The 14,279-nt window shown below is 54.1% G+C and overlaps 1 protein-coding gene across 1 annotated transcript in view; it reads right to left on the reverse strand.

Annotated features, from left to right (window-relative positions):
* The window catches only part of ASB18 (ankyrin repeat and SOCS box containing 18), a 54,639-nt gene extending 41,065 nt beyond the window's left edge, over positions 1-13,574 (reverse strand). The window contains 4 exon segments of the mRNA XM_058664304.1: positions 8,289-8,329; positions 8,331-8,469; positions 13,076-13,210; positions 13,457-13,574. Coding sequence (XP_058520287.1) covers positions 8,289-8,329; positions 8,331-8,469; positions 13,076-13,210; positions 13,457-13,574 — 433 coding nt within the window.
* Between the last annotated feature and the right edge of the window lie 705 nt (positions 13,575-14,279).

Raw genomic sequence — 14,279 nt, forward strand, 5'->3', positions numbered from 1 at the left:
TGTGTGCACGAGCCCTGCTGTCTGGACCCGACACGGGAGGGCAGTGGACAGCTCAGCACCGAGTCTGACCCAAGCATGGCCGGGCAGTGTCACAGAACACCTGTTCCCTCTGGCTTCCAGAAAGCACTCTGCCGGGTAACCTTCACCTGGAGACCATCAGGGAGCCCCCTGCGAGGACGGGGTCATGTTGGCAGCTCACTGTGGCCAGGAAGGGCCTGAGGTGGGTGCGGTGAGCACTGCTGGTGGTGTAGACCAGCTTTTTTTTTTTTTAAATTAAATTTATTCATTAGTTACATTGTGTTGTAATTACATAGAATCTGGGATTCTCCCCCCACCTTCCCCCCATGGTGGGTTCCTCCACCTTGTTGCATAACCATAGTTCAAGTTCAGTTGACATTCCTTCTTTGCAAGTATATGTCAAGCATAGAATCCAACATCTTATAGTTCAGTCAAGTCCAACTACTTATTGGGTAGACCCTCTCTGGTCTGAGGGCAGAGACAGCAGAGTATCATCCCGGTCAAATAAAAGCACTAACATACCATCTGCAACAATTAACATCATTATGGAATTAATTGACATAGTATTGAGCAGTCAACATGTTAAAAATAAATGCGATTTCTTAACCACTTTCTGTGACCCCCCATTTACATTTCAATTTTAGTTTATATACGACATATGACATAACATCCATAACATTACATGTTATGCTTAACATCATATCATCTTAAATTAAGGCAAACATGTGGTGTCTAACCTTTTGGGATTGGTTCATTTCCCTTAGCATTATGGTTTCCAGTTTGGCCCATTTGGCCACAAAGAACTGCATTTTGTTTTTTTTTAATAGCTGAGTAGTATTCCATGGAGTAGATGAACCATAGCTTTCTTATCCAATCCTCTGCTGATGGGCATTTCGGTTGTTTCCATGTTTTTGCAATTACTGATTGTGTTGCTATGAACATAGGAGTGCATGTTGGTTTCTCGTAAAACACGTTTTTTGGATATATTCCTGAAAAACACCAACAACACTTGCTGGCGAGTTTGCGGGGAAAAGGGAACCCTACTCCACTGCTGGTGGGGCTGCAGATTGGTACAGCCTCTATGGAAATCAGTATGGAGAACATTCAAACAACTCAAAATCGACATACCATATGACCCAGCTATAGTAGACCAGCTTCTTAATCACCTGTGATGGCGACTTTTTGTTTTTGGGCAGGGGGTGATTGTGGCATGCCGTTCCCAATGTGGTATAGACTAATTCTCTTTCCAAATTCAATGGAAATTAATTACTGGGAAAAAAAAAACCAAAATGGAAAAAAGACCCAAATGACAGACCCACGAACCATACTAAACATCAAACCATGACTGCCTGCTCTCGCGCGCAGACTCCCTGCTCAGCAGCAACACCTGCCCTCCGTCCTCCAGGTAGGCCTGCCTCAGCAGGTGGCACAGCACATCCCAGAGGCAGGCGCACGCAGCCCCCTTCCTGAATTTCACCACCGTAGCTGGGAGATGCTGGGGAGGAATTTCTCCCTAACTTCCTGCTCTGTTCCTTCTCCTCCTCTTTCTTGGACTCCAGCTGTGTAAGTTGGGCCTTCTGTCTGGGCTGTGTAAGCTGGGCCTTCTGTCTCAACCGTCTTACATTCTGTGCTTGAACCTGGCACGCTCTCTCATGCCACCGATGTGCGGCTTGCTCTTTCTGTCATCTTGTCGCTACTTGCTGGTACCTGGAACAGGCCAGCCTTGTTTCCAGGCTAGTGGACAGCAGCCTCCTCAGGTGCCCGCGCCCGCTTTCCTGCCCGCTATGGGATGCGGGTGGTAGGGAAGGAGTGTGATGTGAGCAGGCAGCTGGCAGCCTCTCCGCCCACCAGTGCCCTTCTTACCTATGTAGCAGAAGAATTTTCTGATGCTTTCTACATTAGAAGACCTTGCCCTTGGCCAGATGGTGCAGGATTCCTGGCCTCTCCCGACATAGCCCACCTTGGTCCCCTCCAGCTCGCACTCCTGCCTCTCTGCCCTGCACATCCCACGTCAGCTGCTCTGCTCGCCCCCACCCCCGGGCTCCCTTCCATTTCAGTGCAACCCTCAAAGACACGTTCTTCTCCCCAAGGCTTGTCCTAAGAGCTTTCCATGTGACTTGGCCCATTTATATAATTTGGTATACATTGTGTGAAATGGAGAGTAAGAGAAGCCCCAGAAGAGGCAGGTGCTGGGCTGGGACGAGTGCAGGTGCTGTCGCCAACTGATTCCTTCCAAATATTTGCTTGTTTCTTTTAGGATTTATTTATTTTAATTGAAAAGTAGATTTACAGAGGGAAAGGGAGACAAAGAGAAAGAGCTTCTAACCGCTGGTTCACTCCTCAAATGGTCGTAGCAACTAGAACTTAGCGGATCCGAGTCAGGAGCCAGGAGCTTCTTTCAGGTCTCCCACGCAGGTGCAGTGTCCCAGGACTTTGGGCCGCCCTCGACTGCTTTCCCAGGTAACAAGCAGGGAGCTGGCTGAGAAGTGGAGCAGCCAGGATGCAAACCGGCTCCCATAAGGCACCCCGGCACTTGCAAGGTGGGGTTTAGCCGTGGAGCCATCGCTCTGGGCCTGAATGCTTGTTTCCGAAGCTCAGGGCCCTGTGGCGGGATGCCGGCCCCGTCTGGGTCTCAGCGAGGGGGCAGTGGCCTCTCGGCCATTAACCTCATTTCTTTTTGTTCTCAGAACTCTCCAGCATGCCTGGGAGTGACGCTAATAGAAGTATGTCATCAGCATACATTATGTCTTTATTAGCCTGTTCCTCAATTTTGATTCTGGAAATATCCTGATTTGGTCTAATTGCAATTGCACTGCGTTCCACAGGCAGTGGTGGTACAAGCCTGGGGCGGGCAGTGGCAGGAGCTGAGGGGCGACACTGTAGGGTTGTCCTCCCTGGCCCTTTGCCTTGGAAACTGGACCGTTGGTTCTAAGCTAGGCAGCTCATCACGAGTGACTCCACCTGCTTCGGGGGAAAGGGCAGCTCGGGTGGGTGTTGTGTGGAGTGCCACGCACTCTAGTTCTGGGTGGTGGGAAAGATTTTCCCAAACGTAAAGTGAGGGTGGTTGTTGTGGCCATTTTCTCCCTAAATAATTTAACTATATTCAAAGATAATCTGATGTTATTGTAGGAAAGTGTATTTCTAATAAATTCCACTTGATCTGGGTGAATCAATTCAGGCAGCGCATAATTGAGTCTGTTAGCAAGGACTTTAGCAAGAATTTTGCAATCAGTGTTAATTAAGAAGATGGGACAATAATTTGTGCATAATTCCGGATCTTTTCCTGGCTTGTGAATCAAAGTAATAAGAGCAATGCTTGGGCTGGTGGTGGGCTGGTGTCATTAGGTGCTGATTTATAAGTACTTAGAAAGGTTTAATTTCATTTCGCTTCGAGCAGGGTCTCCCTGTCCCTGCTCTCCCTGGCAGGGAGGGCAGCCGCCCTGGTTGAGTGCGTGTCCTCGTGGTCCTCCCGCTCCTGCCATCACGACCCCTGGCTTCTCCTTTCTGCCTTCGTGTTCTCGTCGAGCACCCCACCCATTCATCCATTTTTTTTCCTCCCTGATTTATTGGAAAACAGGGACTCTGGACTTTGGATGCTCTGTGTGTGCGTGTGTGCACATTTGTGCATTGTGTGAAGTCACAGCGGGCACACTCTCCACTGATCTGCCTGGGGCCCTGGGTGCCTAGGTGGCCCAAGCTCTTGACTAGGAGTTAGCCACCTCACCACTCTCTTGCTACTGGCTACTGACCACTGGGCAAACCTCTGGGACTTTGTGAAGCTGCCTGTGGGATCAGCCATGGGCTGGAGTGTAGGTGCCCGCGACATGGGGTGGTGGAAGGTTGGGTGTGTACTGGCTGTGGGCTGTGGAAGCTGTGTGGCCCTCACCCTCTCTGAGCCCTGCAAGACTGGGGAGCGGGAAGCAAAGAGGGCAGAGTGGTGCTCGGCCATGTCCAATCCTCCCCGACTGTCTCAGAGGAAGACAATTCTGGCTGGAGGACTTTCCTCCCTACAGCGTCCGCCCACCTGATCTCATGCCCGGGAGCTCAGGACCCGGTGGGGCTGTGCCTTCATGTTCCACTTGCCCGGACCTTGCGTCTTGGGAACCCCCTTCCACTGCAGGAAGGGTAGGAGAAGGTTTGCACAGGCTCTGTCAGGAGGCAGCCCTCCTGGGAGGACCAGGAGTTGTTGGCCTCATGACGCTCGTGAGTCCCAAAGACGGTTTGGATGAGCCCATTGCTTCAAATGAGGAAATGGAGCTTCAGAAAGGGGGTCACCAAGTTCAAGGTCAGAGGCTTTTGGGAATGTTGCCCTTCCTGCTGTTTCGGAGGCCACTGTCAACGTGTTTGCTCTTGTCCTGGCAAAGGAAGAGGAGGAGCTGGCACTGGGTTGGCTTATGCGTGGTGGGCGGGGGTCTTCCTGGGGGAGCAGTGGACACAATCAGAGAGCCCAGGGTCAAGGCCCCGGTGAGTGATCGGACTTCCTCCCTCAGGACCCCAGTTCCACATGTGTGCACAGTTCACTCTGTATTTGCCTCTCTTTCTCCACCTATACGTGCTGTGAAATCTCTTAATAAAAACCCAATTAGTCTTTCTTTAACTTTCCTTCAGATGCTTAAATACCATTACCCCAAACATAACACAATGCCTCTATTTTTCTATTTCAATCAAGCATTCAAGTAGCATCTTGACTTGTATATAATATATCACCAGCAAAATCATAGAATGCTGACACCCTTAATAATAGCAATTAGTAATCAGTTGTTTCCTAAGTAGTCTGATTACGCCAGTTACCAACTTGTACAGTTGACGCATTTGGGGGGTACGACGGGTCTCTGCGCCCCTCCCCCAGCCGCCTTCCCTCTCTTTCCGTCCTCTGGTCTGGGGAGCCAATTAGTATTGAAGAGAGGCAAGGACAAATAATGCAATTGTCGCGAATATTAAGCAGGAGATACTTGGCTCCAGCAGAAAGTGGAGCTGGAATCTTTGTGGAGGGTACGTCTCAACAGCACCCATGGAGACACAGCTTGTACCCACCCAGTCCCTCGTGCCAGTCACTGCAGCTGGGGTCATGCCCCTGGGAAAACCAGCAACGCTTGGCTAGGGTCCTTGCCCTCAGCAGGATGGACAAGGCATTCCTCTTCCCCTACCCAATGCCTTTGCCAACAACGTGGCTCTGGCTCTTCTCAAGTGGCCGTCCCCTCTCCCTGCCTTCTTCCGGGATCCACATTCTTGCAGGGCTGGGGTCCCTTGCTGACGCCAAGGGCCGCTTGCTCACGGGATGTGCCACATCATGAACTTAGAAATCAACCTACTATTGGTTCTTTGGATTCTGAATCTTGCCTGCAGATGCCTTGGCACAGCCAGACCTGACGTTGCCCACCTCTGCCGTCCACTCCCGACGCGGGCTGCTTCTCAAGGCCTTTGCCATGGATCCTGCCCACACTAGCTTTCCTGGATCCCACCATGATGCCCCACAGGCATGCACCTTCCCATGAACACAACCGTGGGCTGCCACGCACAGTGTGGGTGAATCCATGGTGCCCGTTTCAGGTAGCAATGTGGCCCCTTTTAGATCACGGTTCCACAGAGGCCTGGAGGAGAAGGACCCTGGGAAGCATTGCAGTGAGTGAGAAACTCCTGAAGAGCATCCGTACCTCACCGACTCTCCGACCAGGAGGCCGAGCTCTGGGTTCAGAGAGGAAAGCAGGGGCAGGCGTGGCTCCAGACTTCAAGTCCCTGGGCTTGGATGCCATGGAGCCATCGCTGGTCTCTGTGTTCTCACTGCCAGCGGCCCAGCCTGATGCCAAGCATCCCACTGCAGGGTCTGTGCTTCTCTGGCACCTGGATGGAACCCCAGGGGGAGCTGTGTGTGGTCCCTGTGCCCGATTCCCACCCACCAGAGGCCCTGCCCAGGCATGATGATCTGATGTCTTAGCTTGGGCTCTGCCATCCTCTCCTTACCTGAGCCCCCGTTTCTAAGCCTCAGCCTCAAGGGACAGGCACAAGGCAGAGGGCACAGCTGATCCGACTCAACCTCCAAGTCTCCTTCTGCTCCCACCCCCAGAGTGACTCCTGGAGATACTCTCTTCTGGGGTTGCAACTCCTGGACTTGGAAGAGCCAGGGCAGGAAGAAGCAGGAGCTGGGGCTGGCATGGTGGCACGTGACACCTGCACTCCACGTCCCAGGCCCAGCTCCCTGCTGATGCATGTGAGAAGCCAGTACAAGATGGGCCAGCCACCCGAGGGAGGCTATGATAGAGTTCCTGGCTCCTGGCTTCAGCATAGCACAGCCCTGGCCACTGTGGCCCTTTAGGGAGTGAACCAGGGGATGGAAGATTTTTATTTTTCTCTCTCTGCTTGGGTCACTCTGCCTTTCAAATGTGTGTGTTAAATTGTTTTTTCAGAGAAGCCACAGCAGGAGATATTCCTTCTCAAAGCACCTTTGCTGAAGTTCCCCAGGAAGGCTGCTCAGGAAGTCCCCCCAAGCCTCAGGGAGCCCCATGCAGCACTTAGAGAGCTCCATGTCCCGCACGATGTCCCTGGCTCCCCCGTGATGTATGTGTGTTTGTGGGTACGTACATGTATGCACACTTCATGGGTGTTGGGAAGGGAGGAACCTGCTATGTCCCCTGAGGGCCGAGGTTGACATTGTAGGGTGCTTGTCCCATCAGGTAAGAGACAGCATGCTATAACGTGGAGTAAATTACAGGACGGGAAAGCACGTTGGGTGAATGTGTTACAAGAAGACGCCATATACACTGACAGAAAGGAGAGAGAGGAGAGAGAACCCATGAAGGAGAGGACCCAGATGGATGCAATGCAGGCCAACAGGCAGAGAAAAGCCAGACCCTCGGGGGGGCTCCTGGTGCCGGCCAGTTAACAAGGGGCAATGAGCCGTGAGAGATCTCTGTGTGCTGGGGGAGATCAGCTGGCTGGGGAATGCTAGCACTGAGCCGCAGCCCCTCTTGCTCCCGGGGGTCTCGGGTGGAACACGGCCGCTCGAGGGCAGAGGGACCCCAGGTCCTTTTGGCTGAAAATACGGAATCGAACCTGCAAGTTTTGTGTTCTTGTTTTAGCATTGCTGGCCCCGGGGGCCTGCCGGCTCCGGGATCTAACCCTCAGTTAGATCCGGGGGAGTGAAGCTGCTGGGGACGCCCCTTGTGGCGTGTTTGCAGTATAGCAACCTGCACCAGTGCCTCCAGGGCAGGTGTTGTATCTAGTGAGACACCTCCAGAAGGGGGGGAGGAAGGTGTCTGAGACTGCTTTAGAGAGAGTGTTTAAGAGCAGCAGCTCTTAGCTCTGGGAACAGGAGACATTTTCACAGGCGAAAGGAGAAGCTTGGAAAGCTCCAAGACCCTGTGGGTAGGATGGTGCCAAGGGTTACTCTGTAAGACCTGTTTGTGTTGTGCTACGTTGTTGCTTAGGTACATGCACAGCTGACATGTCCAGTGCATGGGAAAGCACAGACCCCACAGGGCTCGGAGGCTGGCGGTGTCAAACACTAACAATGTGGATGAGCAGAGCTCTGTGGTCCTGAAGGAGGGATCTCACACAACACTGGCTGGGTGCTGGCTCAAGTTCCGGCAGCCCCGCTGCCCATCCAGCTCCCTGCTTCTGCCCTGCGAAGGCAGCTGAGGATGGCCGAAAGCCTTGGGACCCTGCACCCGTGTGGGAGAACCAAAGGAAGCTCCTGGCTCCTGGCTTCAGATCGGCTCAGCTCTAGCCATTGTGGCCACCTGGGGAGCGAATCATCAGATAGAAGATCTTCCTCTCTGTTTTTCCTCCTCTCTGTATATCTGACTTTCCAATTAAAAAATCTTAAAAAAAAAAAAAAAAAAAAGAGCTACCACGGAGACCCTGGCCAAGGTACAGCTTCGTCCTCAGAAGCTCCTGCCGCTGCTGCCCGCCTGTAGGACCACCATGCTCTTACCCTGTCATCAGAGATTGTTGCTTCAAAGCCATTTAGGTAATCCCCACGTGTAGTCGTTAAACCTGCGCTTTGCCTCAACCATGGGTACCCACACAGTTATTGCTTCCTTTCCCAAATAGATTCATCATTTTACAAGTTCCCCATTTGCTAATCGGATAGATGGGTAGATGATAAGTAACAAAAGATAGCATAGGTCGGTGATGGATGAAGAGAGATATGAATCCGATATGGGAGGACATCTGCCTTTTCCTACCAATCAACCTTCTGTCTGCTGGCCTGGTCCCCCACCCCGCTTTCAGCATAATTTTGTTCCAGACGCGACAGCCCCATTTGGGATTACCTAACAGCACGCCGGTGGGCAGCCGAGCGGCCGGGTCCTTCATCATTGGCCAACTCGATCGCGGCGTCCACGGGCTTGATCTCCGTGCAGATCAGTCCCCTGACTCGCTGTTCGTCCTTGGCCTCCAGCGCGGCCTTCAACCTCCTCAGTAAGTCGTAGCTGAGAGGGTAGTCGGGAGGTTCTGGGAGCCGGACATTGTAGTGCCGGCCGTGTGGGGCCCAGCCTCCCTGCTCTCCTAAGCCAGGTCCAAGGTTAGCAGCTGACCGGGCGTGCCCTTCTTGTGGCCATAAATAGAAGAGACGCTGGCTGGTGGGGAGGACAGGGGAGGGCACAGTGGCTTGCTGAGGACGAGGAGGGAGCCAGGGCTGTGGGTGGAGCAGACAGGGGCACCGCGGGCTCCGGGGCTGTGGAGGAAAGGCGTGTTCTTGCGTGTTCTCTGCCAAAAGTTGGTCTGTCCTCAGACTTCCTGCAGGACGGTGTGAGTGTGTGTGTGTGTTGGGAGGTGTTGCTGGGAGCTGGTCCTGCAAGACAGAGATAATGCAACCGTGGGTAGGTAGGGAGTTGAGGCCTCTGGCTCCCCAAAATTGCTGGACTTGGCCTGGAGTGCCCAGGCCCCTGGGCGTGCAGGGTGAGGTCCCCAGGGACGCGGGTCCCAGGGCTTCCTCAAGGGCCTCCCTGCCTGCCTTGGAGACGAGGCCTCCTGAGTGATGACTTGTAGGGACACTCGGCAGACAGGCCCTGGCAGGGACATCTTGGGGCTGCTGGCCTCAGACGCTGCCCAGGCAGAACATGGGCCTGGACGGCTCTGCCCATGACTGGCCAGTGTGACAAACTCGTGTCACAGGCCCATCTGGGAGGCTTCCGGACGAGGGTTTTTGAAAGGGATCTGGAGCTTCGCACCTAGAAGCCTTACAGCTGCTGTTGTGGCATAGTGTGCTAGGCAGCTGAATGCGGCAGCAAATCCCGTATGGGCGCCGGTTCAAGTCCTGGCTGCTCTACTTCCAATTCAGCTCCCTGCTGATGTGCCGGGAAGGCAGCAGAGGACGGTCTAAGTCCTTGGGCCCTGCACCCACGTGGGAGACTTGGAAGAAATTCCTGACTTCAGGCTGGCCCAGCCCTGGCAGTTATGGCCATTTGAGAAGTGAGCCACCGTAACTCTTCCTCTCAAATAAGTAAAAGAAGATCTTAAAAGGAGGAAGAGGAAGACATTTTGCACTGGCCTGTTGCGTAGACAGGTTGAGGGGCAAGGAGTTAGGACAAGGCCAGAACTGGGTAGACCAAAAGGTGAAGGCAGCGGCCGGCCAGCCTCCCACCCAAGGGAGGCGGGCGGAGCCCTTGCTGGGCAGGTCATAGGACGAAGCCAGAGAGCGCGCCGCGGCTCATCTGTGCTGTCTGCTGGGTGTTTAATCAGTGGCACATGCACTATGCTAATTACGCCGGCTAATTTTGTTATAATGTAATTCTTTATCAACCCTGTGATGTATAAATCAGGAATTGGGATGTAACTAACACAAATTATATTTAAGGCAACACGAATTTCTCTATTTCGGTATGAAATCATCTCTGTTTCTTCACTTTTCTTTTGGACTGGCTGGCATGGCCCAGCCTTGGCCTCTGTCCCCGCAGCCTGGACCGTCCCTGAGCAAGCCACCCCCTCCCTCCCCCCTCTGAGAGCTGATGTTTTGAGTTTCTCCTTCAGAGATTGCCCTTGACCAGGGTCATCAGCAGCAGGCAGGGCCTGGCTGCCTCAAACAGGCTGGCTGTAAGGGCTGGTTTGGGGATGTGGTGTGTGCCAAGCTTTGCCCGCATGCTGCTGGCATCCCAGGATGGAGTGCTGGTTTGAGTCCTGGCTGCTTCATTTCCTATCCGGCTTGCTGCCAGTGTGTCTGGGACAGCAGTGGAAGTTGGCCCGGTAACTGGAGCAACTGCAGCCATTGCAGGCATCTGGGGAATGAAGGAGTGGTTGGAAGACCTCCTCCTCCTCTTTCTCTCACTTTCCCTTCAAATGAAGCTATATTTTGAGCAGGTGGCTTCAGCCCTCCGTCTCTGGAGGGACTGAAAAGCCTGTGTTCCCAGGGGAGCACGTATATTACTCATGTGCAGAGCCCATGTTCCCAGGGGCACATGTGTGTTACCATGTGCAGTTGTGTTTACAGACCCTCACAGGGGCCCATGTGTCCTTTCTGGAACTTTCTCTGCCAGGCCAGTTTGCATCCTGAAGGGTGGGACTGGGGCAGGGGCTCTGTGGCCTGTGGCTTGGAACTCAGCCCTGGGCAGAATTTCCCAGCAAAGCAGCAAGGCCAGATGCACATGTGCTGTGGCTGCGGGAGCGCCTTGCCACTGCGCAGTGCAAGGAGAGGCAGCAGGCAGCTGGGGCGGGCTGAGTACTGGGTCTGACTGTGAGCCTTGGGGGGACAGGACATGTCCATGTCAACTAACTGGTGGTGGGTGCTCTCTTCAAGATCCTGTTTATATGCTTAAAAGACTTAGAGAAAGAGAGAGAGAGAGAGAGAGAGAGAGAGAGAGAGAGAGAGAGAGAGAGACCTTCTACCTGCTGATTCACTTCCCCAATGGCATTAGGCTGGATCTGGCCAAAGCCGGAGTCCAAGAAGATCACCTGGGTTTCCTACCTGGGTGCAGGGGCCCAAGCACTTGGCTCATCCGCCATTGCTTTCCCAGGACCATTACCAGCAGAGAGCTGGATCAGAAGTGGAGCAGCCAGCATGCGAGCCTGTGCCCATATAGGATGCCAGTGTTGGGATGAGGCTACACCTGCTATCCCATGGTGCTGGCTCTGGATTCACTTCTGAGGCTGCCATGTCTCTGCTGTCCTCTGAGAGAGCTGCCTTGCACCCCATGGGGCTTACAAGTGTATCCCCGAAGGACCTTGGGACCATCTGTCTCTCCCAGGCCAGCCTGGCAGTGCTGGGTCCTGATTCCCAGGCCGCAGGCTCCCGTCGGATCCTCCCCACTCTCTTCTCTCTCCCTGTTCCCATGACCCTCCTCCCAGCCCCAGTGGCCCGGATGCCTCTCCTGGGAGCTAGCAGCTCGGTGGCTTGTCTGCAGATCCCCAGGGATTCCGTTTTTGTGCCTTTCTCGTCCATTTTCAGCTAAGGCTTTTGTGTGGAAAGGCATTTCCTGTTTGGTGGTGGACAGACTCGGCAGCCGCTAGCCAGCCTGTAGGTGCTGGGCACAGCAATGTCGCCACGTCGTCCTCAGCTAGTCACTGCTTGCATGTCTCTGTTCCAGGCTGGAAGCAACACAATGGGATGCGGGTGTGAACTGCAGGGATGGCGTCCCTGACCACTCACCCAAGAGCTTTGTGCTCCGTTGGGGACATGTAGGATGGAGTTGGCCAGGCTGGGGTGCGGATACGTTCTGTGGATACGCTATCCAAGGTCAAATAAAACAGATGAGTTTCATCTGTCTACATGGGACATATCGCAAACATAGTGTGCTGCCATAGTCTGTATCGGGAGCACAGCGTGTACACACTGTTCGCTGGGAACGTTACTCATTGCAGGTGTCAGGAACCCTTCCGCTTTGCTTCTGTCCAGGACTCATGAGTCTGTGGAATCTTAAGATTCTTGAATCTACAGGCTTGTTGATGGGAATTTTGAAACTCTTGGGACTCCTCAAGTGATCGGAACGTCCTCCTCTTTGTTCTAGGGCCCCTGAGCCTTTTGGGCTGGTGCTCCCTCTCAGGTCAGGGCTGTTCTGCTGAGGTTCTTGGTTGTGATGTGTGTCTTTTCTCTCTCCCAAAACTGACGGAGAGGCAGAGAGACAGAGGAAGGGAGAGGCAGAGGTCTACCACTCTCTGGTTCTCTCCCTGAATACCCACGATGGCCAGGATTGGGCCAAGACAGGGCCAAGGGCAAGCTGAGGTCTCTCTGTGGGTGCTGGGAGCCGTTGCCTGAGTCATCATGGCTGCCTCCTGGGTCTGCCTTAGTGGTGGAGCTGGAGTTAAACTCAAGGACTCCAGTGCGGGCTGTGAGTGTCCCAATCAGCAGGAACTGCCAGATGCCTGGTGCCTTTCTGCAGGTGTCACAGATGTAGGTACGTTTGTTCCTCTCAACAGCCCTGTGAGGCAGGTGCCTCTGCCGCTTCCGCTGGCAGGTGGGGGAGCCCGGGGCAGGTCACTGGCTGAGATTCCATTGCTGCTTGGTGACACAGCAAGCTGCAAGTGTGTGCAGCCTGATCTGCTCCTCTCAGCGCTAGGTGGCCTTGCTTCTCGGCCACCAGTGGTGCCCACTGTGCCCAGTTCTGCCCTCTCAGCCTCTTATCCAGCCTTTCCTTCTGTCCTTTCGGTTTTTCTGGGGGGGGGGGCATTGTGAAGAAAGATGAGGTGGGGGGGTGGGAGGAGACAGAAGGGGCAGGAGAAGGCAGAGGACAGAGTATGGAGGCAGATTTGGGGAGAAAAAGTTAGGATGAATTGTCACATATGAAGGATGTCACATGTGTTGTTGGGCTAGGGATCATGCCAGGTGCAGGTGTTGGGGGGCAGCAGCTTAGACTCCACTTGGGATGCCAGCACCACATACAACAGTGCCTGGGGGTACTGGAGGCAATGGGTGATGGTGTGGGTACTGGAGGCAATGGGTGATGGTGCGGGTACTGGGGGTAATGGGTGATGGTGTGGGTACTGGGGGTAATGGGTAATGGTGCTGGTACTGGGGGCATTGGTGATGATGGTGTGGATACTGGGGTTAATGGGTGATGGCGTAGGTACTGTGGGCATTGGTGATGGTGTTGGTACTAGGGTAATGAGTGATGGTGTGGGTGGGTACTGTGGGTATTGGTGATGGTGCTGGCACTGCGGGCATTGGTGATGGTGCTGGTACTGTGGGCATTGGTGATGGTGTTAGTACTAGGGTAATGAGTGATGGTGTGGGTACTGGGGATAATGGGTGATGGCGTGGGTACTGGGGATAATGAGTGATGGTGTGGGTACTGGGGATAATGGGTGATGGTGTGTGTACTGGGGTAATGGGTAATGGTGCTGGTACTGGGGGCATTGGTGATGGTGTGGGTACTGGGGTCGTGGGTGATGGTGTGGGTACTGTGGGTAATGGGTGTGGTGTGGGTACGGTAGGCATTGGTGATGTGTGGATACTGTGGGCACTGGTGATGGTGCTGGTACTGGGGTTAATGGATGAAGGTGTTGGTACTGTGGGCATTGGTGATGGTGTTGGTACTGTGGGCATTGGTGATGGTGTTGGTACTGGGGTCATGGGTGATGGTGTGGGTACTGTGGGCATTGGGTGATGACGTAGGTACTGTGGGCATTGGTGATATGTGGGTACTGGGGTAATGGGTGTGGTGTTGGTACTGTGGGCATTGGGTGATGGTGTTGATACGGGGGTCATGGGTGATGGTGTGGGTATTATGGGCATTGGTGATGGTGTGGGTACTGGGGAAATGGGTACTGGGTTCCCGCCACCCATGTGGGAGATCGGAATTGAGTCCCTGCTTTCGGCTGGGTCTATGGTGGCTACTGTGGGCCCTTGAGGAGTAAACCAGCAGATGGAAAAATCTCTATCCATCTGCCTGTCTCTTTCTGATGTTCAAATAAAAATTAATCAATGCAGATGAAGGGAGACTCCTGCCCGTGCTGACACAGTCACTGCTGAGCTACAGGGCGGGGCCTCCAGGTGGAGATGAAGGTGCTCCTCTCAGGTGTTCGCAGGAACATGCTGCACGCATGTTCCCCGGTGCTGTGCAGGGCTGACGCGGGGAGTGGTGGAGTGCACGCATGTTCCCGGTGCTGTGCAGGGCTGAGATGCAGAGTGGTGGAGTGCACGCATGTTCCCCGGTGCCTGCAGGGCTGAGATGCGGAGTGGTGGAGTGCACGCATGTTCCCGGTGCTGTGCAGGGCTGAGGCGGGGAGTGGTGGAGTGCACGCATGTTCCCGGTGCTGTGCAGGGCTGAGGCGGGGAGTGGTGGAGTGCACGCATGTTCCCGGTGCTGTGCAGGGCTGAGGCGGGGAGTGGT

Source organism: Ochotona princeps, chromosome 5 (assembly GCF_030435755.1).
Source record: "Ochotona princeps isolate mOchPri1 chromosome 5, mOchPri1.hap1, whole genome shotgun sequence".
Taxonomy (NCBI): Eukaryota; Metazoa; Chordata; class Mammalia; order Lagomorpha; family Ochotonidae; genus Ochotona; species Ochotona princeps.